We start from the raw sequence: 23,018 nt of genomic DNA on the forward strand, positions 1-23,018 counted from the left end.
TAAAGATTTGGCCACCACGTCAACCTTTGATTCACCTGGAAGATAAGGTAAATGGACTGGAGGCGGACGACCATACACTGCCTCAAAAGGGGTGAGTTGTGTAGAGGTATGGTACGTTGTATTGTACCAGTACTCAGCTAAAGGCAGCCATTTGCTCCAAAGATGTGGTCGCTCACTCGTCATACACCTTAAGTACGTCTCTAAACACTTATTCACCACTTCAGTTTGACCATCACTCTGAGGGTGATAAGCTGTGGAGTAGTTTAAAGAAACACCTTGTAGAGTAAATAATTCTCTCCAAAATTCGCTCAAAAACACCGAGTCTCTGTCACTGACAATCGATTGGGGTAACCCATGTAAACGATAGACGATATCCAAGAATGCTTGAGCAACCGAAACTGCCGTGTAAGGATGACTGAGGGCAATAAAGTGAGCAGCTTTACTGAGTCTATCGACGACCACAAGAATCACCGATTTGCCGAAAGATTTAGGAAGCCCATCTATAAAATCCATCGAAATATCAGACCAAATAGCTGTTGGAATAGGAAGTGGCTGAATCAATCCTGGAGAAGCCACTGTCTCGTGCTTGCATTGCTGACATACTGCACAACGCCTTATGTAACTTTGTATGTCCTTATTCATTCCCTTCCAATAAAACAAACTCTTCACTCTCTGATAAGTGGCATCGCGTCCTGAATGGCCTGCACTGCTCGACTCATGTAACCATTCCAATATTGTATTCCGCAACTGTAAGACTGCAGGAATAACCAATTTACTCTTCCTACGCAAAGTACCTTGAGACCATGTGAAATGCTTCTTAGCGTCATGTTTCTTTTTTAAAGATTCAATCACCTCCATAATAGACACATCTTCCCTGTAACTCTCCTGAATTTGCTTCATCAAGTCACAGTCCATGACTGACAGAGCCATACTCAACACTTCAGAGCCTTCAACCCTTGATAACGCATCTGCAGCCAAATTGTCTTTCCCCTGCCTATACTGAATCTCATAGTCAAACTCCATCAACTTAGGCATCCACTGTTGTTGGATTGGAGTGTTTAACCTCTGTTCCAACAAATATTTCAAACTTCGCTGATCAGTTCGAATGATGAAATGATCATGAAGCAGATAGTGTCTCCATTTTTGAACTGCGAAGACCACTGCTAACAACTCCTTCTCGTAAATAGACAAATGCAGTTGTTGACCTTTCAAGTGTCTACTTATATAGGCGATAGGATGACCTTCTTGCATTAACACAGCTCCTATACCACTTCCACACGCATCAGTTTCAACAACAAACTGTTTCTTGAAATCAGGTAATGCCAATACAGGGGCGTTGCACAGAGCCGATTTCAACTTGTCAAAAGCTTCCTGAGCTTCCTGAGACCACACAAAAGAGTCTTTTTTTGTTAACATGGTAAGTGGTCTTGCAATACTCCCAAAGCTCTGGACAAATCTCCTATAGTATCCGGCGAGACCCAGAAATCCCCGCAGCTGTTTCAAAGCTTTAGGTTCTGGCCACTCCTGAATAGCCTTAATCTTGCTTGGATCTGTAGATATGCCCTTAGCCTCGATAAAGTGCCCTAAGTACTCCACACGAGAAGTAGCAAAATCACATTTACTTCTCTTGGCATACAAGTTATTTGCTCTCATAACCTCAAATACTTGTTGGAGATGCTGACTGTGCTCCTCCAAAGAGTTGCTGTATATGAGTATATCATCAAAGAAGATGAGAACAAATTTTCTGAGGAAAGGTTTGAAAACCGAATTCATCAAACTCTGAAATGTAGCAGGGGCATTGGTGAGACCAAATGGCATGACCTTGTACTCATAATGACCGCTATGCGTCTTGAATGCAGTTTTGTGTGTATCTTTAGGATCCATACGCACTTGGTGATAGCCTGCACGTAAGTCAATCTTGGAATATACAGACGACCCTCCCAACTCATCCATTAAATCTTCGATTAGCGGAATAGGAAACCTATCCTTAATTGTCATGCTGTTGAGGTTTCTGTAATCAACGCACAATCTCCATGTATTATCCTTCTTCTTAACAAGAACTACCGGCGATGCGTAAGGACTAGAACTATCCGTAATCGTGCCGGCATCCAATAAACTCTGAACCATTTTATCAATTTCTGTCTTCTGATATAGAGCATAACGATAAGGACGTTGATTGACTGGGTTTGAACCATCCATCAAAGGAATTTTGTGATCATGGTTCACCCGGTATGGAGGAAGTGTTGTTGGTTCCTCAAATATATCATTATAGTCTCTTAATAAGCTTTTCAAACCAAAATCTGTTTCTTTACTACCAGCTCTGCTATCAGCACTCACTCCTACTGAAAACATTGCTGGAGTATCAGCTCTCACTCCTACTGAAAACAGTTCGGGTGTATCAGCACTCACTCCTACTGATAACTGTCTTGGTGTATCAGCACTCACTCCTACTGATAACTGTCTTGGTGTATCAGCTCTCACTCCTACTGACCATAGTTCTGGTGTATCAGCACTCACTCCTACTGAAAACAACTCAGATTCCACTCCTTCCTCCACTGGGTTGATGTAAATCATAGCTATTTGCGCATCATCCTCTGACAGAGTTACCTTTTTAGCCTGTACTTCCGTCACAACTCCCTCCTTTAGTCCATGTAATACGACTCTCTTGTTAAGATATTTGAATTGCATCTCCAACTTCATGAAATCCCAAGTTATTGGTCCAAACAAAGAAAGCCACTGCACCCCCAAAACCATATCACAATTGCCCAAAGGAATCAACATCATATCCTGCTGGAAAGTAGCATTTTGAAAACGCCACTCAAATTGTTCTACAGTTCCTTTCACCATCAACTTTCCCCCATCAGCTACCGCAACTCTTTTCATACGAGGTGGTTTGATCTCACATCCCAACTTCTCTGCAACACTTGGATCCATGAAATTATGTGTGGATCCCGAGTCAATAAGGATGTAAAGAGTGCGTTTACCCTGTAAACCACGGACCTTCATTGTTCTGTAATTCTCAGTGACACCCGCGACTGCACTAACGGAAATATGAGCAATATCACCTTCCTCATCAATCTGTGCAACCCCGTCCTCCGCTTCAAAGAACTCTTCATTCTCCTCAGACTCTAGTAAGTAAAGCTGAGTCTTTTTATGCTTCAGATAATGCCCTGGAGTATATTTTTCATCACAATAATAACACAGACCCTTCGCTCTTCTATCACTCATCTCTTCATTTGATAAAAATTTTTTGGGTTGGTTCACTCCCTCTTTCTGTTTGTCAGCTCCTTCATTGTACTTCATCACTTCCGAAGGCTTTGGAGTCTGCAATAGACCCTTATTTGTGTAAGAGTTACTCTTCGCCTGTGACCAGTTCTGTGAAGAAAGCTTCCGGGGATGAGCAGTCTCATACAGACGTCCCAATAACCAACATTCCCGCACCGATTTAGGTTGAAACATCCTCACATGCATCTGAGTATCATTGTTTAAGCCAGCCAAGTAAGCACTAACCAAATAACTCTCACTCAGCTTCACACGAGTACGAATAAGCTCAAATTTAGCATGATAATCACCAATACCCGCCGTTTCTTGTAGTCTCTTCAAATCCGCAATAGGATCGTCTAGAACATCTTCAAACCTCTCTTTCAACAACACCTTATACTGCTCCCAATCCTCGATAACGTAAGCATCTTGTTCAGATTGAGCTATTGATTGATGCCAAGCTGCTGCTAGGTGATCGAAATGAATCGAAGCTAAACGAACTTTGAGATCCAATGGTGTGTTATCTATCCCAAAGAACTCCTCTACCTTAAACAACCACTCTTTCACATTTTCACCGTTAAATCGAGGAAAGTCAACCTTCGCAAGTCTCGTCATACCTGCGTAATACGTTTGTTGACCTTGACGATGACGATGATACGGATCATGCTGCGTAGCATTACTTGATGACGGATTCATCGGATTGTTGTTCGTCATCAGCTTAAACGTCTCGATCATCTCTCGTACACTCTCGTCCGTTCGCGCGCTCTTCTCGTTCTGAATCTCGATCGCCTTCTCCAACGCGTCAAATCGACTGGTAATCGCTAACTCCGACTCACGCGGCGTCGTTCCTTTCAGCAGAGCTTGAGATCGCGTCTCCGCCATTGTTTCCGAGGTTCGTGTAGCTCTGATACTTTTGATATAGAATTCCGATCTCCGTAACAAACGATCCAATGTTATTCACAAAGAATCGACTAATCACGCCAAGAGTTTACAAGAAGAAACAACTCAAAAGCTATGAAAAGTTATCTCACAAGTTCTCAGAACTAAAGATCAAGAAGGAAAACATTATACATTTTTATCGATAATCCAAATGAATCTACTCTTCCTCTTTTATTCAAACTCTCTTTTTCTTCCGCGTAACAAACTTCTTCAACGGCCTCCTTATCTTGTGACGCGTGTCTTCTACGCTTCTCTCCCATCCACGTGTCACTACTCATAATACTTCCTATAGCATGTTCATACGATTCCTTCATACTGTCATCTCTGTTTATCTCTTTTTTTTTTGTACTTTCCGAAACGATTATTGTTAAATAAATGAAATTATTCACGAAGATCCCTTGTTAGTTTATGGAATATGGGAATTAAGAGTCAGATTTTTATTTTTGATTGCGTTTGTTTTCATATTTACATTTTAGATTATATTATAAATCCCATGTTATTTTCAAGAGAGTACATATTTTAATTTTTTTATTAAACATGTTGTAAAAAAAAACATTTTGATTAAACCTTTTTAAAAATAATTGTAAATTTTCATTTCATGCACAACAGAAACTTGAATGTGATTTTTTTTTTTTTTTTGCATTTGCAATTTGTACATAAGATTTGACAAAATAACTACACTAATAAGACTATTTTTCATTTCTAGGGGTAAACAAAATTAATATGTTGAATAGTAAATGCAAACGCAATAATAGCACAATCCGATATCCAGTTGTTTTTGGAACAGCAACATGGAAGAGAAATAGAATGAAAAAGGCAGAACAGAGCAGATCTCGGGATCACTGTTAATGTGGAAGTAGAAGTCAGTAATTATCGTACTTCGTTCTTTGTGTGTAGTTTTTTCGTTGCGTCTAGTTTTACTCAAACAACAGAAAATTCATAATCATGGGTTTGGCCACTGAAACATCACAACAAAAAGCTTTCAACAACCCAAAAACTACTACTAATCATTAAATGTTTTTTTTCTCTGAGTTACAAACGATCTACCATAATTAAGGCTGTACAAAGATGCAACTAGCTTTAATACATACGAGTTACGGTAGACTTAGTTAAGTACATTATATAGATATACACATATGTGAGTGTGTGTTTGATATATATAACAGCTTTGATTGGGTCTGATGATTTAACAAATAAAGTGAATTTGATCAGCATTGGAAAGGGAACTAATCGAGTTCTATGAAAGAAAGTCAAAACCTTAAACAGATTTAAGAAGAAGAAAAGAGTTGTGATGTTGAGTTGGTGTTGACAAAAGTTAAGGCAAAAGGAGGGAGACATGAAACAGTGATTGTGCAGTTAAAGACCAAACAAGTCATGACCAAAACACATGTTGTCCAAAGACCAAAAACACCATCATGCTACTTCACTAAAAGTCCATCTCACTTTAGTTATACTACTTTTAACAAACATGCAAAATTTTATGCCAAATCCCCTATCTTTAATCTTAATATTTTTTCCATCATATATATCTTATATTCTTACTAATGCCAAATTTACAATTGTCATGAAAGTTTATAATAACCGAGCGTATGTATTCTAGTCAAATATCCTTTTTGAGTAATTCATTCGATTTCATTATTATACACACAACATCTTTATATACCTAATGAGTGTGTTGGAAGAAGCATGGACAAAAACAAAGGTCTTTAATACAACTAGCAATAATACCTTTTGCTAAACAAAACCACAACTCTTCTTTTCTTTTCAAAACCACAACTTAAAAATTACCAAAATAAAAAGAAAGAAAAACAAAACTTCATGGTAAGCTAACCTTATATATGGTGCATGATACAAATAAGCAGAATATGTATAATAAAGTCCATAACATGCTGTTAACAAAATGCAAATTCTCATGGAATAACGTAAATACTTATTATATTATTACATAAATATAAAAATAAAACAGAAACATCAAAATGAATGTTCTACTTCTAATAGAGCGAGTAGAAGCCAGTAGTGTCTGCAACATCTCCAAAAGCAGCGATAGAAGAAGACGCGGAAGAGAAATCTTGCTGCTTCATTGTCACTGAAGCAGCGGCACCATAGTTAGTTATCATGGCAGAAAGATCACACGAACCAAACTCATGATGATGATTCATCATCATATCACCATCTTCAAAGTAACTATTATTAAATCCTCCGTATGAGTCAGAGGCCTTGCTTGCTGGAGTTGTGAAACCAGCTCCGGTTTTACTTTGGGTAGTGGTGGTTTCCGGAGGTGGTTTAAGACAATGGTTTGGGACAATGCAGTCCAAGTAACCCGAGTTGTTACTGGAGTTACTTCCATCGAAAGAAAAGAAGTTGTGTTCTTCGTCTAGTGAAGAAGATAACGAGCCGTTAGAAGATGAGTTTTGAGGACTAGAGCTAAACGCTTGAATATCTGCGTTTTGATGACGAACCGGAGTTTTGAAAGAAGCGGTGGGTATATGTTTAGGTTGCTGATGGTGATGATAGTTTTGATAATGAGGATGGTGATCAATGACAAACTGTGGAGAAGAGTTTGGTAAGAAAGATTGGTTGTTGTTGTAAGGAGAGACGATGAGAGAGTGGAGATTAGGGTTTGTGAGGATGGTGTGAACATCAGTTGGAGTATAGGCGAAGTTAGTTCGACCTTGAGTGCCTCTCATCGAAAGAGCTGCTCTATCGTAGGCAAGAGCGGCTTCATGAGCAGTGTCGAAAGTGCCAAGCCAGTGACGTTCTTTGGTGGTTGGATCTCTGATCTCAGCTGCGTAACGACCCCATGGACGTCTCCTGACTCCTAGGAACCTCCCTGGCTCTGCTTGCTTTGATCTCCGGCCTCGTCTCTCTCCAGTTGTGGTTGTGGTTGTGTTGGCTGTGTTCTGGTTGATTATAGCAAACCCCATTTGAGTTTGGGATGTTTCATATGGCTTAATATGATCTAGGGTTTTGGAAGTTGACATGATGATGAAGAAATAGTTTTCTTGAAAGGAGCCTTCTTTTAGGGTTTTGGTTGAAGATGTGCTATGATTAAGTTTCTTCTTTTTGCTTTGGTTCTGACTGAAGAAGATGATGAGTGTTGTTTGGGAATGGAAGTGAAGTGATGTTATAAATAGAGAGACATTGAACTTGATAGAGAGACTTCACTTTTGATTCAACTGCTTTAAGACTACCTTTTTTTTTCCTCGTTTTCCAAGATATTTTATTTAAGCGTCAGCGACAGAAATAAATTAACGTTGGAACATTGGTTGGATTTTTATAAGATTTATTTATAAATTAAACCGATTTTAAACAGCTTTGTCTGGTCTTCTTAGTCTGTTTTCTTGCCATTATAGTTCACTGGTTAGAGTCTTTAACTTTTTACTGTGTACATTCAGTGTATATATATACGTGTATTATGTACGGATGGCTACTTATGCAAGCCTAAGAATGAGGCCAAAAATCATTGGAACCAATCCAAAATCTGGAATGTCACAGTAACCAATCTTGATTTAGAGTAAAGAATAAGAATATATAAATAGAATATATTTGTTAAAAGAACACTTTGTGATGTATATATTACATCATGCTATTTGGATATTTTATTTCACTAGAATGAAGCTAATTAATTAACTCAAGTAATCTGCTTAGTGGTCACGTGCAATGTGCATAATAACCCTACATATATATCATAACCTAAAGGTCAAGGGTCTACGTAAAAGAAATGGATCATTTAAATGGTATATATTTGAGGTGATATGCATTGCTAATTACAATAGGTTGTGTAGAAATTAATTTTTCTAAGGACTAAGGTGCCATGAATTCTTAACAAATTTCATCAACAATTTGAAGTATATTTAAAATTCAGCAAGCTTAACTTTCTCCCCAAAAAAAAATGCAAAATAAAAATATTACAACGGACAAGCAAGCGACATGAACATTCTAGTTTTTTCCTTTCACATTTTAATGTGGTTTAGTTTGGTTACTCAATTATAAAGTACCAATGTAATTAACTTACCTGTATAGATGCCCCCTGGTCAAATCACATGGTGACCGCATTTTAAGCAGAAATAGAAATGAGAATATATAGATTTTTTGTCATCTTGTAATGATTATTCAATGGGAGTGGTTAAATGTGGTTTTTAATTTAATATCTCAGTGGACATTTTTATATCGATGTCCTTGTATGAAAACAAACACAACTGAACAACAGTCTTAGGGGGTGATTGGTAGTTGCTGTAGGTGCTGTTCACATTCCTATTTATTTCCACAGCATCAAATTCAGAGCAATCAAGCTTTAAATTTTTTTTTGAAACCACAGCTCTTAAAATATCCTACAGCTGTACAAGTGCTCTGCAGAGCCAAATATCCAAAGCAATTTTTTAGTGTTTCAATAAAATTCTACAGCAATAAAATCTAAAGCCACAGCAAAAAATCTGTAGATTTTTTTCTACAGCAAAATATTTAAAGTTACAGCCATTACCAATCGGACCCTTAGTCTCTTTGTGTTTGTAATTTTCTAGGATTATATAGGTACACACGAGCTTGAGTAGTTATTCCTCATATGTGATTGCATAAAGAAATTAATGTCTTACCGACAAACATGAAATCAAGAAAATTGTTCATAGTCAACTACAACACGGCTTTAACTTTAAAAAACGACTTTAACTTGAAGTTCAAAAATGTAATTAATAATTCAAAATTTACCATGAGCCCTAACATCGAACTTCGATCGGTTTAAGCAGAGCCGGTCCTAGATATGTGGAGGCTAGAAGCCAAAAATAATTATGTGGCCGACTGGGTTCGAACTCATGACCTCATCGCGGTTGTAACAGTGCGTTTACCAAGTATGCTAAAGAGACTTTTGACAAAAATGCGGCTGAATTAGTACTTAATAGAATGCGGCCGGAAGCACTTGCTTCACCTGCTTCTGTTCAAGGCCGGCTCTGGGTTTAAGACTAGAGACTTTTAGTTAAACTTAATTATCAAGTGAGCGAGAAGAATTGCGTTTGGTACGTTGTGGGTTGATAATACGTCTATCAAACCTAGGGTATGGTTCCTATTAACTACAAACGGGCAGGTAAAAGAAGTATAGTGTTGCTAAATTTACTTCTTACCAAGAATATTTTGATATAATACTTTTAGCTGAAAAGGTCTCGTAAGCCATAAGATTAGCCAAATTCTCCTCTTTTTTCTCCTTTTATGTCACATGAGCGACGTAAAATATAACTTCTTTTGAATTAAATGTTTTGCCTTTTAACCGAATGGGGGTTACGGTACAAAAGTGTGATGATCTCCTTGTATTAAGGCTTGCAACTGTGACAATTGTTGGGAAGCTTTTTTGCACATTGCTAAATGGCATTGGGAATGAAAATTATATTATTTTCTTATAAAAGTCAGTCAAACAAATAATATTTTATATAGTTCTACACATTTTGGCTCTTTAGAATTTTATCTTTTGACTAATACATCAGTAATATAACCGTGGTCGGACCATGATAACCGCTGTCACTATCTTCCGGGGTGGGGGTGTTAGCAATACAATTTACCAAACACAACAAAAATGTCGTGCGCAAGGATTAATAACGATATCTATTTTTCTGAAAATAAAATTGTTGTGCATATTTATAGGATACCATATGAACTAAACAATCTGCATAGCTAGGAATGATTTGTATGAGAACTCCAATAATATATTAGAGAGGAATAATTCTTATCCGCAAATTACATAGAGTTCTAAAATGCAATGATTATAACAAAGTATAAATGTTTAGTTTGGTGTATTTATTAATATTCTTCATCCCTTTTAAGAATTGGGGTTAAAGACAAGTTTAAGCTATATATGAATCTGACGACCCTTGACTCATCCACTCATATTATGAACTTCATGTTGGACTAGCCTTCCATTTGACTCATATTATCAACTTCATGTGGAACTATAAGTTGGTTCATGAATCATGATTATAATTACGTAAAGACGCAGATCATTTTCCTTTCTTATAAATTATCAAGACGCATATCACTTTCCTTTCTTATAAATTTCATAACTAGTATTGCAGGTCATAACGTTATGAGATTACAAAAAAAACACCGCATTAGTTAAATGGTTATAGTTCCATGTATTCTTACAACTGTTTACTAACAAGTGTATACATTTGATTGATATTGGATTCATGTAGTCGTTGAGAGATACGAAGTTAATATAAATTTTCCTTAATAACTCGGAGAAAGAAAACAATACTGTGTGTTTTTGAAATAGGGTAAATGATTCATATTAACATATGATACGAGAGAAAAAACATATGATATGACAAATCAAATTGATATGGGATTGCACTATTGAACACTTTTGGGTGAAAACTTTTGTCAAGTTCCATGTGATCGAGGCTTTCTTGAGTTTAGGAATGGAGAATTTCTTTACATTTCTCAAAAAAGGCAAAGAAAAACACAGAAAATTTTGAACAGCTAATTAAAAGCCAAAACTTTTTCTTTTAAATTTAATAATTTTGGTGCTGTTTAAAATTTCTTTTTGTGTCAAAAGGATGTCCCTGGATTTAGGGGTAAAGGTGTTCTTCGAACGAACTTGGACTTTGACGAGAGTCCAAACAGTATGACTGAAAAGCCAAGTGGGGCTTCACTATTAGTTTGCGAGCTATTGAATTATTATATATCATGAAAATGCAGATAAAATAGTTACTATTATTACATTCTTTTGTTCATAATAAATTTTAATTCAACAGCACATCCAGCTTGTGAAAAAATAAAACATTGATCCAAACTATGTACATTCATGAAGAAACCATTTAGATATACTTCTTATATTAAAAATGAAAATTTGTAATTTTAGCTATTGAGAAAAGATAAAATTGTAAATTTGTAATGTTCCTGTGGTTAGTTATTTTGTGTAAACCAAGTGTAAGCTAAGATATCTACAACCTAAAATATCGACAAAAGATAATGATAAGATATTTGATATTTTTATTCAACCCATTCATATTTACGTTCAATAATCAATAACTAAACTTTTTTAATTAAATATCCGTTTTTTTTTTTGTTTTCCTGCAATACTTTACTAAATCATAGAGGATGATGATACTTCTTTTTTTTTACCACACTCGTGTACGGTAGATTAATAATTATACTTACTAGTTCTAGAATATAGGTAACTGGAAAGTTATAACTTATAAGCTCTGATCCTTTTGTTTACTATTCGTTTTCTTAAATCAAAGTCAGATGATCAAACACACTCGTGGCACCTAGAGCGACGTGATACATCATAATTATCTCCTAAATTATGTTCGTGCGCTCCATGTGCCTTTCAGCCTCTCTCTATCTCTTTAATCTTTATACATAAAAAGGTACATTATATATGAATAATAATTGGCTAATTTGCGTATATTATGTTATTTTCTTCTATATACTAATATTCGTATATGTTATTCTGTATAGTAAACGATGAACAGAGCAATTGTTCCAAATTAATAAAAATAACCATTATCGGATATGGAGTTTAGTTCATAGGATTTATGATTTAATTTAAGATTTAGATTTTAATTTCAAGGTTAGGTATCATAATTTAGGATTTAACTATTTTTAAGAAATAAAGAAATGGAATGTTTCACAGGAATTATATTTATGATTATAAAAAAAAAGAATATTAATATGGGCAACTAAAAAAACAAACAGAATTGGATATCAGAGGAAGAAACGATAAAGAGTAGACACGTAAGCTAAAAGAAGCCCCCACCAAACCTAGTATTCGCATACTATGTGGGACACTGTCCATGACACATAACTAATCCAATACTCCGCTTACGTGTCGTAATCTGAGCATTGCAGGTCCCGATAAACTGTACGGCTACGATTACCCACTTAACAGAGAGAGAAGTGATTGTCTGATTTGATATGTATGGTCAAAAATAAGCGACCGTCCATATTAGATTGGACGGCTGAAAAGCAACTCCCGTTTTTTCTCTATAATATACCGGGAAAACTGATCTGGTTTCTTTAACCGAATTTAAATACCGGTTCTACATGTCCAATCGCTACTTATTTAAAACACACAGGTTTGCGTATTTCAGGTGAGTATTTTCAAATTGCGACCCAAATAGCATCAAGTTATCGTGCCTCGTTGTATTCAGAAGATTATAAACTAACAGCTAAGAAAACAAAGATAATTGCAAACTAATCAAATAATTTTCCTAGAGCAGCTCATTTGCAGTCGGGCATGTGATGGTGTCATATTATAAATATAAAAGTATAACAACAATGGAAGCTTTCATTTTCAATAACCATATACAATATGATATTTCTTCAGAAAAAATGTAAGGTATCAAACTACTTGTTTTGTCCTCTATTCATGACTTTGATTAGTTAAAATTGCAATAATCTTGGTTTTTGTAAACCTGATAAACCCTATAAGAAAAAAAAACAACATCACTCTTCTCGAAAACCTAGCGAAGTCTTTTATCTTCTCTAAAATAGACAGATTTCAGATTGCTGGTCTATTAAATAGAACAAAGTTCTTGAGTCTGGTTCACTTGTTTCTCAATTTGAGGCACCTTGATACTCTAACAGACAATTTGACTATCTTTCGCCTTAGCGATTGTTTACACTTCTTAACGGTCTGTGGGTTGGTGATAGATGAAGATTTTCACGCTTTTGTAATCTTTTTACTAGGAGAACTCCGTCGGGGATGAGAATTCGTAGGTTTGTGGTTTCAGAAATGCAACTTCAGTATATTTATCTATATGTTGAAGCTGAGGAGTTTAAATCTGCATTATTTAGTGCACTGGATTTTACCCCTATAGCTATAGAAATTATAAGTTATCATTTTCTAGTATACGTCACACCACAGATGATTTTCTGTCCAACAAAAGAGGAACATGTTTAGCCACCTCATTTTTGCTACTTCATGGGGTACTTTTCAGGAAATTGATTTTTTCCGGTGCAGAGACAATGCAGTGGACAGCTTCCTTAACATCGAATTGGGGGTTAATGCCATTGTCCGATTTGTGGAATTGCTCGGTTCTCATGTCTTTGTGTGATCGTTGGCCACATTTGTTTTGACTCTCTATTTTGCCTATTTGGTTTAATAATATTGTAGCCAAATGAAACTTTCCATACACAATATCCTTTTCAATAGTTAGATAACATGGATGTTTGTTAGAATTAATTGTATATATTTTATGCAAGTTTGTTGGAGCCTATTGTTTATATTCTATGCACGCAAACAAAATATGGAAGGCAACAATGCCAGAGAAGAGATGATTCTGAAAATGCTGAAGAAATTTTGGAGACATAAGATCAGAAAAAAAAAAGTGCTACTATCGGGAAAGAAGCAATGAACGAAGAAATGTTGAAAGATACAATTACTTAGGTTTTTACAACAACTTAGTTTTATTGATTTGCAAAGATATTCTAATAATAATTTTGCTATTCTTTTTATTGTTGATATGGAAATGAACTCCACTAAAATCCTTCACAAAAATTAAAATGTATTTCAACCCATTCTATTTAAATCCTTCTCATCGATTGAAGAATCCACTCAGATCCATTAAAGAGTCCTAATTACGGTTATATTCAATTCTACTAAACTTCCCAAACCCATAACATCCCCTAATTGTATTAAATTTTATGCAAAAAAAAAATCTTGGTTGTAGTGTTGTAACTCAATACCGCCAGTTAGTCATCTGGACAAATCGTCGAAGCCCAGCTCCAAGCCTCCAACTTCATGACAAAGCCCACGTATGAGCATACATCTTCTTGCACTAAATGATCATTTTATAAAATAATGAGGTAATAATCAAAAGAACTATTAAACTGAGGGACTAATATCGAAAAAGTGAGAAACTTTGGTTATCTCTTCGAAGCTTAGATCTCCACAGATCAGAGAGCTCGAAAGAGGGAAAGAGAAGGCTGCTAGGGCTTTAATCCCTCTGTCCGTTTTAGGGGTTTTATTCTCTCTACTCTATTCGAAAGCTAACATCTTTCGTCGAAAGTTGTGACGAAAAATGTACAGCGGATCTAGCGATGGCGAGAGCCACGACACATCTACGCAGAGGAGGATCCCTCCGGCGTCCTCTATGCTCTGGGTTAGAAACCTACGGCGGTACATTGGTTCCGGAGCTGGATTAGGGTCCGAAGCTCTAATGGGTATGTCATAAAGTTGCTCTCTTTCGTATAAAGTTTGAATTTTTAATCGAGTTTCGAGTTCGTTTGTGTGATGAAATGAATAAAGTTCCTGACTTTGGTGTCGTGTTGATAAAGGGTTTTGTTTTCATTGTCTTTGCAGAGCTCGAGACGAAGAGGATCTTGCTCGAGATATTCAAAGACAAGCAGCAGAAAAGTCAGGAAGCAGGCACGATACCTAGCTTCTACAAGAAGGCATGTCCCTTTACACTATAAGATGATTGTTTTTGCATTTTCACGGCATTACCCTTTTAATCTTGCATGGTCACTCCTTGTTCAGAAACCAGAAGAAGGATCTATTAGTCGAAGAGTTCAGAGGCTTGCTAAATACCGTTTCTTGAAGGTATACTATAGATTTCTTCATTGCTTCGGATTGTTCTTCAGAAGATGTTTAGTGTTTTTGCTCACTTCATTATTTTGATTTATTTCCACAGAAACAATCGGATCTTTTGTTGAACTCTGATGATTTGGCTGCTATGTGGAATTGTTTGAGAGAGAATTGTGTGATTGATGATGGCACTGGTGCAGAGAAGGTCGTACATGCGTATAGTTTTACTCTTAGAGCTGAAACTATGCTTATCTGCATTAACAATGATTCTGATATTTGCTAAATCTTTGGGGCCATATAGATGAACTATGAAGACTTCTGTCACATTGCGTCTGTATGTACCGAACAAATCGGCCCCAAATGTCGTCGATTTTTCAGCCCATCCAATTTCATGAAGTTTGAGAAAGATGAGGCTGGAAGGATTGCTATTCTACCCTTCTATCTTTATGTAATGCGCACGGTGAGTATCTTCACTTGTCCTTTACTTAAAGCGATTATAGTTAATGCTTGTTTTGATAATCATTTGTTTATCACTGTTCAGGTGTCGCTTACACAAGCTAGGATTGATATGAGTGAGCTTGATGAAGATTCTGATGGTTTCCTTCAATCTCAAGTAAGTACCCCAAGTGGCTCTAAAGCTTTAAGTTAAGAATTGGGTCAAGAAGCTTTAAGGAGTACTCCTACCAGCTAAAGGTTACTAAATCTAATCTTCAGGTTCCTTACTGATTGTTTACTTGCTGTTATTATAGGAAATGGAGTCATATATTTCTGGTCTAATCCCTAATTTGGCACAACTAAGGGACATGCCGGATGCATTTACTAACATGTATTGCCGCATAGCTTCTCAAAAGTTCTTCTTCTTCTGTGATCCCCATAGGCGAGGTAAGAACTAATGATATACAGTTTTATGAGGAAACGAGAAATTTTCTTAACTTACTATTCAATCGCCATGTGCTGAATGTGACCTATGTTTTGTTTAGGAAAAGCATGTATTAAGAAGATACTGCTCAGCAACTGTCTGCAGGAACTAATGGAATTGCATCAGGTCAGTTTAGATGAAGGCTTGGTGAAAAGCATTTGTGTGATCTCTTTTTACTTTGCGTGTATTTACTGAATGTTCCCCGGGTACTCTACGTTAGGAAAGCGAGGAGGAAGTCACAGACACAGAACAGGCTGAAAATTGGTTTTCTTTGACTTCAGCTCAACGTATATGTGGTGAGTGTGCTACTTAAATATCTGTAAACAACTCTCGTTTTGTCTTGTAACTCAGGTACAAATTGATTTTGAGTTTCTCTTTGTTCTTCTGTAGATATGTTTCTTGCACTTGATAAAGATTGTAGTGGATCGCTGAGCAAACAAGAACTTAAAGAATACGCTGATGGGACCCTAACTGAGATTTTCATCGAAAGAGGTAAAAAAATCATATACTTTTTTGGTCATTGTATACTTTTCGTGGTGCTGATGGTCACCAATAGTCTTCACACCCCTTGCTGTTGTTGTAGTGTTTGATGAGCATGTCCGCCGTGGCAAAAGCGGCTCAGGCAATTCCAGGGAAATGGACTTTGACAGCTTCCTTGATTTCGTACTTGCGTTGGAGAACAAAGACACACCAGAGGGCTTGACATACTTATTCCGCTGTCTTGATCTCCAAGGGAGAGGCTTTCTCACCACTGCTGATATTCACTCTCTTTTCAGGTAAATGAATCTCTGTCTCAAGTGATTGAATCTGTTCCCTTTTTAGTAGATTTTCTTTTAAAAGACATGGAAGTAAAGAAGGGAAGCATCAAAGAGTTGTGTGATGTTATCTGATACAATCTTCCTATATCAAAAGAAAAATCTCTGCATTTCCTGCTTGCGGTAGCTGAGCTTTGTTCCGCGAGTCTCATATCATGCAAAGACATTAGCTCATTACAAAACACACCCGTTATAATTCCATTGTCTCTCTTGAGTCTCTTAAATCTCTATCTGTTGAACTTGCAGGGATGTTCACCAGAAATGGATAGAAGGTGGGAACTATGAGCTGTGCATAGAGGACGTTCGGGACGAGATCTGGGACATGGTGAAACCGTCTGACCCATTGAAGATCACACTGGATGATCTCTTGGGATGTAAACAAGGTGGAACTGTTGCGAGCATGCTGATAGATGTGCGTGGCTTCTGGGCTCATGACAACCGTGAGAACCTTCTTCAAGAAGAAGAAGAACCACCTGAGGAAGAGTCTCAGTGAATATAATGTTATTTTCCGTGTTGTATCTAATCATCGAGGTCACGTGCGTTGGACAAAGACCAAAAGTCTCCTCTACTCTCCAATCTGATGAGTTTGTATCTTTGTATAAGAAGCTTATTTCGTTCAAAAAAAAAAATGTATAAGAAGCTTATTAGTTGTAAGAAAATGACTGCTGATATTGTGTCACTTGACTTTTTACTTGAAAATCTGATTTGATTACTGATTTTTTTTTGTTCTTTTTACATTAGTCCACAAAACATAGAGAGGGTTTTCATTCATCTCTTGAGGATTACAAAATACAAGTCTGATTATTGATCTGACATGGACTCATCATATCACCATGTCAAAGATCATAGTAGATGTGTTAGAGCATGATTATCAATGGGACTTAATTGGTGGTCCTTAGAGTTTTTTATTGTTATTTATAGATTAGGACATTGTTAAGGACTTTTAATGAAAATGGTGATTATTGGTGGGACTTTTGTTGGTCTTTAGGTTAAACAACATACCTGCATAGAGGTAAGGCGAGAATGATAAACTACACTCGCATGGTAACAAACAAATTAATTAAGAACCAGAGACAAACAAATTAAGAAGACCAAATTAGATGAAAATGAGAAAAGATTGATCCCTCGCTTCACTAGGATTCTCATAAGCCTTTGCCTGATCTTTTGCTTGTCCTTGCACTCACTGTTTTTCTCCATCTCTTGCCTAATACTCTGTTTCAAACACGGATTAACAATCAAGCTTACTATCAATCATCAAAGAGCAATGAATACAAGAACACAAACCTCTAAACTGAGGAGGAGCTCTATGAGCTATCTTCAATGTGTGCCTGTAAAGTTTAAGCACTCGAGCTCGGAGGATAAAGCTCTGCAAATCTAAGGCATTAACCATAATCGACGATCCAAAGCTCCTTTACTGGGGTGGAGGCAGATATGTCTCTGTTGACAGCATTAGAGCCTCATTAAGTCATAACTAGTTTCTAAAAGCACAAAACAATTTCAAAAAACAAACTCCAAAAAAAGTTCTAACAAGCAGAAGAACTGAAACTGATAAAAAACATCACAACTAAAACATATTAAAAAAAAAAATGAAGATTACAACATCAACAGTTTGAGTAACATCTAGATCTAAATCCAATCGAAACTTTTTGATATTTTGAAAATTCTAAAAGCTCATGAACGGAGAACATTCAGGCAATTAAGTAGAAGAAGACCTCAAAACCCAGAAACAAATGCAATGGAAAAAGGAAAGTGGTTACCTTTTTAGAAGCTCTCTTCTTCGGAGATTGATGGAGAGAAGTTGCTCGATTGCTTGGTGAAGAACCCAACTTTTTTTTTTGTTTCTCTGATACTAAAGAATTCAAAATCTGAAATCAATGCATATAAAGAGATTTTCTGTTCAATCGAATCCCTAATTGTTCTGTACACATTCCATGGAAAGCATCAACGCCGACCTGATTCTCGACGGACGCCACCTTTACATCCGCGCCACTTCGCCGCAGCACATGGATCATCATCATGATCGTCGTGGAGAGTGAAGCGGAGAAGAAACGGAGAGAGAGAGAATCAACGAGAGAGAGAAGAGAGAAACTCATCTTGACGCGTGGCATTAAGGACGCGTGCAAAAACTTCTTAATTAAGAGTCGTCCCGAATGTTTTCTGCTTTTTTCATTTAAATTTTTCCTCTTATTCGTAGGACTTGTGGCTAAGAAGTGCCGATAATCTTGCTCTTAAAAACTTAAAACATTACTCTGCTTACTTAAACTTAGTATTAAGTAAGTACCCTCAGAAGTACAATAAGAAAAGTTCACAAAAATACAGTAAGAAGACAACACCCTGATTATTGATCTGACGTGGACTCATCATATCACCATGTCAAAGATCATAGATGTGTTGAAATTAAAAAAAAAACATTATTCTGCGTACTTAACTTATAGGGTTAAGTAAACTTGTTAGTTATATATTAAGTCAAACCCACAATGCACCAGCTTGCTTAAGCATAGGGATTAAGGACCCGTTAAGGTGTAGACTCATGACCTCGTTGGCTCCACCGACTAACTCTCCTCCGATAAAAACAGCCGGAACCGCTGGGCCACACCCGAGCCTCAAGAGCGCCTGCTCAATCTCCCTTCCTCTAGACACCTCGTCTAGCTCGTAAACCGCTGGATTCGCTCCAAAATCGCAGAGCAAAGTCTTGACCGTGTGAGACATACAACATGAGCTTTTGCTGTATATCACCACTGGTCTCTCCAACACCATCTTAGTTATCATCTCCATTGTTGTATTCTATGTGGTATCAGGACTAGGAGCAACTACTCTTTAGATTTCTTCTTTACGTTGTTTAAACAAGTTTAATAACGAAAGAAAAGATTTTAGGGAAAAGAAAACTCTTGATTGGACTCGTAGAACAATGTTTTGTGAGTTTGTTGTGTGGATATGAAATTGGTTGCAAGTGCTTGTTTATATAGGGGTGGAAAAGATGATGATTATTGGATTAGATCGGACAAAATGTGTAAGATTTTGTTTCTAACGATATCACTTCTGACAGCGACACAAGTTCAGTTTTATTTAGGATCACTAAATGTAAGTAAAGAGAATCTAATGATTTCGAAAGTTTATTTTCTTATATAAAAGTTGTCCTTTAGGCGTATGCAGTATTTAGTCATGGCTAAAAGGTGAGAATGTCCTTAGCTCGTACGGCGGATCTCAATTAATATAAGAAAATCATAAACCATTATATTGATTAATAAAGAGAAGCATAAGTTTATGTTGTTCTTGTTTATAGCCGACATACAACTCATTGTGGCTGAACAAGTTAAAAGCTTTTTGATTTACTGAATCTCGTGGATTGAAATCAGACTAATATTCACGGATTTTGTTAGTATGTAAATTTTGTGGGAGTGTGTGGAAAGAGGTCAGCTCACTTGATAGAGGTCAATGGAAATGGACCATGTGGATTAATAAGTACTGACTAATTAGTACAGTTATGTCAGTATGTCAGTCCACTTAATTTGTAGCAATATGTGCGTTTTTTCAGAGCCGACCGGATTAACCGATAAAATGTATCAAATTACAAAATTAGCATAGTTATCATAATTTGAATATAAAGAAAGAAAAATGTATATATATCATCACGTACATGATCACTTGATGGGCATTGAGCTCAATCTAGTCATACTACCATTAACAATTTAAAGCCACGCATATTTTTCATGGAGTATGATTTTAAAATTTTATTCAAATGTTAATCTAATTAATTAGCGCTAGATACAAAATCATCACAATTTTTTCATGAATCAAAAACATTCAAGCTTCCTAAATTCTTTTATTCCAAGGCTTAAAAGTGGAAATGAGTTTCTTGCATATATGTTTTCTAAAACAACAATGGAATATGTAAAGCTTATCAAATTGGCATCTTGTGAGTTGGAGAACTAGTTATCCAAAATATGGTATCTTTTTGGGGATTTTTCTTTATGACACGTCTCCATCTACGTGAGGATTCTATTCTCGACTCGCCACTTCCACATTATGTAACTCGCAAAAAGCTTATTTTGTATAATTATAAGAGAGAGAAAGAGAGAGATTCTATATATGAGCTAAGCACTTCAATAGCTTTCATTGTGGCAAACGAATCTTAAGGCAACGAGTGGAGAATACGGATGAAAATAAAAATAAATTAATACTTGTACGTATAGATGCCCTCGAGGCTCGAGGTCCCTGTTTCCATAACCTTTTCCCATGCAACATGCAGATTCATTAGATTTCCATCATTCGGTTTGGAAATACATAGTTTCACCGATCATGGTTTAATATTGGTTTAGATCTAGAAAATTCATTCTAAATTTCTAATAATGTTTTGTTTTTTTGGGCACATTCATGCATATAAACATCAAATACATGGATATAGCCCAAGATCTTTGAGATGGGAGGAAACAAACAACAAAACCAAGATCAGTTTATATATATGTAGATCTTCTACCTAGACGACCTTGTCGTGATCTGGTCCCATGATGGTCGGATAAGATGCGCGTGGCCTAGACGGTCCATTCCATAGCAACATGCCAAACATTATTTTGAGAATCACTTTTTTTTTGTCAACGTAATATATTAAAATTTAAAAGTTAAGTGGTTACAACCGTGCTCGACGGTAAGACGATAAAACCGGAGTTAATCTCAACGGTCAGATGAACAACAAAGAGTACACTAAAACATAAGATAGAAATGTTGGTGGGAGAGGCTAGCTCAATGTGAAGAAATCTTTCGATGATCTTCACTTGTATCCCTGAAATGAAAGCTCCAACAAGCTTGCCATTGTCGTAAACGACGTTGATACACCCAAGCGAATGGGTTTGTGAGAGGGCTGAACAGCCCAAAGAACATCTAGAACTAGCTAAATAGTTCAGTAAACAAACAGCTCTATCTCCATCAGTGATCTCTGAAAAGACTATGAGAATCTCATATACATCAGAAAGCAAATTCAGTGAAACGCCCGGTGAGCCGGATAGGTCTAACATCATCTCCAGTTCCATAATTGAAATTGACACTACAAAGCGTATGGACACAGACGGAGGGAATTGTGGTAGGAGACCACACGAAAGTACCTTTGGGTTTGGGGAAGGGCGATACACAAGAGGGAGGGGCCGGCTAGGTGAACCGGTGCTAAGCATAGATTCGGTGATTTTAGTTATGCACACTGCCCATGTCCACGAGTGAAAGCAAATGTATCGTTTGGAAAAAAGGTTGGTAGCTGAACTCCTTGTGGCCAGGCCCAAGCCCATAAGGCCCACTAAGATTAGGGTTTTCCTTTGGCAAATAATCGCACCCAATGCGCCGTCGGAGCAGGAGGCGTCGTCGGAGGGAGCTGTCGTCGTGAGTCCGGTGAGCCTAGTCGAGAACGGGCTGAGCACGGAGTACTTGCTGTCCTGTGGGGGTTGAGACGGTGTTACAGAGGGAGAGCCGGGCTTGAGGATAAGAACAGGAGAGAAGCACAAACGCAAAGCACACGGCGTGGTGGTGACGGTGGTGATGGGTCTATCTCGTCGGCGAAAGATTCCGGTTGGAGAAGCGCGGCGACGGGAGACCAGAGTAGGTGAAGTGAGCGATAGATCTGATGGTGGAGGAAGAGACTTGGCTCGTATCAGAGACGGCGTTGCCATGGTGACGAAGAGTCGAACAGATCCGGTGAGCTTACTCACTGACTGAACAGATCCGGCTCTTACCCACGCCCTGAGATGAGAAACGGCTACACAGATCCGAGCAGACGAAATGACGATGAGACGGCGAGCAAGATGAGTGGTGACGGAGAAAGCACACAGCAAAACGGAAGCGAGGCAGCAGGCGAAAACACAGACTATGAAAATGCTAGGAGAGACGGTAGTAACACGGAGATGTAACGGAGAGTCCCGACGCCGGCGAGCTCGAGCTCCTCTGGCGCCGGAGAGAAGAGTAGAACGATGGGCCTTGATAGTCGAGCGTGGGAGCTTTTCTTAGCTATTTATTCTTCGAACTTTTGTTTTGCTTACAAAATGAGACATGGCTGGTCTGTGGTGATTTTCCAAATACCTAATCTGTTTTGGATAGAGTTTCTGTTACTGCAAAGCTGTGTTTAAAAATGCAAACATGCATGATTCTAGCCTATTTTGTGCCACTAAAAAAGTCAGGCAGGTCTGATTATACATATACTGTATTACTATCTCAAGAAAACGTTTACCGCCATGTTGTGATCCCATGCAATTGTCTCATCCGTCCTTGTATACGTGAGCGAGAGAAGGCGCAAAGAGGTTATCGATCGTGCTAGTATAAATAGTAGTAAAACCTCATAAACATTTTGCACAAAGAGGGACAAGGCAAAATTGGGAGAGACCATTAGTCAGGAGGTAGGCCAGAAGAGTGCATGTATTAACAAGTGTTAATTAGTTTTTGAAATGATTAAGCTAATATAGATTTACAAAGTGATTAATTAAAATCTGAATTTTTGTAGCCCTAGCTATTATCACCCATGATTTTAATATTTACGACATAACTTATGGCTCTTTTGACGTTTTACAATTATATTGAATCCTTTTTCAAC

General features: G+C 37.2%; 4 protein-coding genes, 1 long non-coding RNA gene and 1 other non-coding gene across 6 annotated transcripts; 2 read left to right on the top strand and 4 right to left on the bottom strand.

The window, feature by feature from the left end:
• Positions 1–4,525: 4,525 nt before the first annotated feature.
• LOC103856318 (ethylene-responsive transcription factor ERF086) lies at positions 4,526–14,117 on the bottom strand. Its single transcript, XM_033286772.1, has one exon. It carries the CDS (start codon positions 7,179–7,181, stop codon positions 6,192–6,194), a length of 990 nt encoding a protein of 329 aa, XP_033142663.1. The 5' UTR covers positions 7,182–14,117; the 3' UTR covers positions 4,526–6,191.
• On the top strand, positions 14,105–17,168 carry LOC103856319 (probable serine/threonine-protein phosphatase 2A regulatory subunit B'' subunit TON2). The gene is made up of 12 exons (XM_009133429.3): positions 14,105–14,352; positions 14,492–14,583; positions 14,669–14,731; positions 14,823–14,921; positions 15,018–15,176; positions 15,258–15,329; positions 15,466–15,598; positions 15,697–15,761; positions 15,856–15,931; positions 16,026–16,127; positions 16,219–16,411; positions 16,697–17,168. Exons 1-12 carry the CDS (start codon positions 14,211–14,213, stop codon positions 16,941–16,943), a joined length of 1,443 nt encoding a protein of 480 aa, XP_009131677.2. The 5' UTR covers positions 14,105–14,210; the 3' UTR covers positions 16,944–17,168.
• LOC117133239 lies at positions 16,492–16,619 on the top strand. Its single transcript, XR_004457063.1, has one exon. It is a non-coding gene; the product is annotated as a small nucleolar RNA snoR104 (small nucleolar RNA).
• Positions 17,169–17,388: 220 nt separating the features above from the next.
• On the bottom strand, positions 17,389–18,669 carry LOC103856320. Its single transcript, XR_630851.3, has 3 exons — positions 18,208–18,669; positions 17,735–17,887; positions 17,389–17,662 (listed from the first exon to the last, which is right to left on the bottom strand). It is a non-coding gene; the product is annotated as an uncharacterized LOC103856320 (long non-coding RNA).
• Positions 18,670–18,678: 9 nt separating this feature from the next.
• LOC103856321 (monothiol glutaredoxin-S2) lies at positions 18,679–19,401 on the bottom strand. Its single transcript, XM_009133430.3, has one exon. The coding sequence runs from the start codon at positions 19,223–19,225 to the stop codon at positions 18,917–18,919; it is 309 nt and encodes a 102-aa protein (XP_009131678.1). The 5' UTR covers positions 19,226–19,401; the 3' UTR covers positions 18,679–18,916.
• Positions 19,402–21,032: 1,631 nt separating this feature from the next.
• On the bottom strand, positions 21,033–22,775 carry LOC103856322. Its single transcript, XM_009133431.3, has 2 exons — positions 22,659–22,775; positions 21,033–22,515 (listed from the first exon to the last, which is right to left on the bottom strand). The coding sequence occupies exon 2, from the start codon at positions 22,102–22,104 to the stop codon at positions 21,070–21,072; it is 1,035 nt and encodes a 344-aa protein (XP_009131679.1). The 5' UTR covers positions 22,105–22,515; positions 22,659–22,775; the 3' UTR covers positions 21,033–21,069.
• Between the last annotated feature and the right edge of the window lie 243 nt (positions 22,776–23,018).

This window comes from Brassica rapa, chromosome A03 (assembly GCF_000309985.2).
Source record: "Brassica rapa cultivar Chiifu-401-42 chromosome A03, CAAS_Brap_v3.01, whole genome shotgun sequence".
Lineage (NCBI taxonomy): Eukaryota > Viridiplantae > Streptophyta > Magnoliopsida > Brassicales > Brassicaceae > Brassica > Brassica rapa.

What these genes read in the sequence shown, in the direction of transcription:
- LOC103856318 (XM_033286772.1), bottom strand. Translation starts at nt 7,181, where the DNA reads ATGTCAACTTCCAAAACCCTAGATCATATTAAGCCATATGAAACATCC.
- LOC103856319 (XM_009133429.3), top strand. Translation starts at nt 14,211, where the DNA reads ATGTACAGCGGATCTAGCGATGGCGAGAGCCACGACACATCTACGCAG. An exon ending in CTAAATACCGTTTCTTGAAG is followed by an intron (nt 14,732 to 14,822) that starts GTATACTATAGA and finishes TTATTTCCACAG; the next exon opens with AAACAATCGGATCTTTTGTT. An exon ending in ATCTTTATGTAATGCGCACG is followed by an intron (nt 15,177 to 15,257) that starts GTGAGTATCTTC and finishes ATCACTGTTCAG; the next exon opens with GTGTCGCTTACACAAGCTAG.
- LOC103856321 (XM_009133430.3), bottom strand. Translation starts at nt 19,225, where the DNA reads ATGGAGATGATAACTAAGATGGTGTTGGAGAGACCAGTGGTGATATAC.
- LOC103856322 (XM_009133431.3), bottom strand. Translation starts at nt 22,104, where the DNA reads ATGGCAACGCCGTCTCTGATACGAGCCAAGTCTCTTCCTCCACCATCA.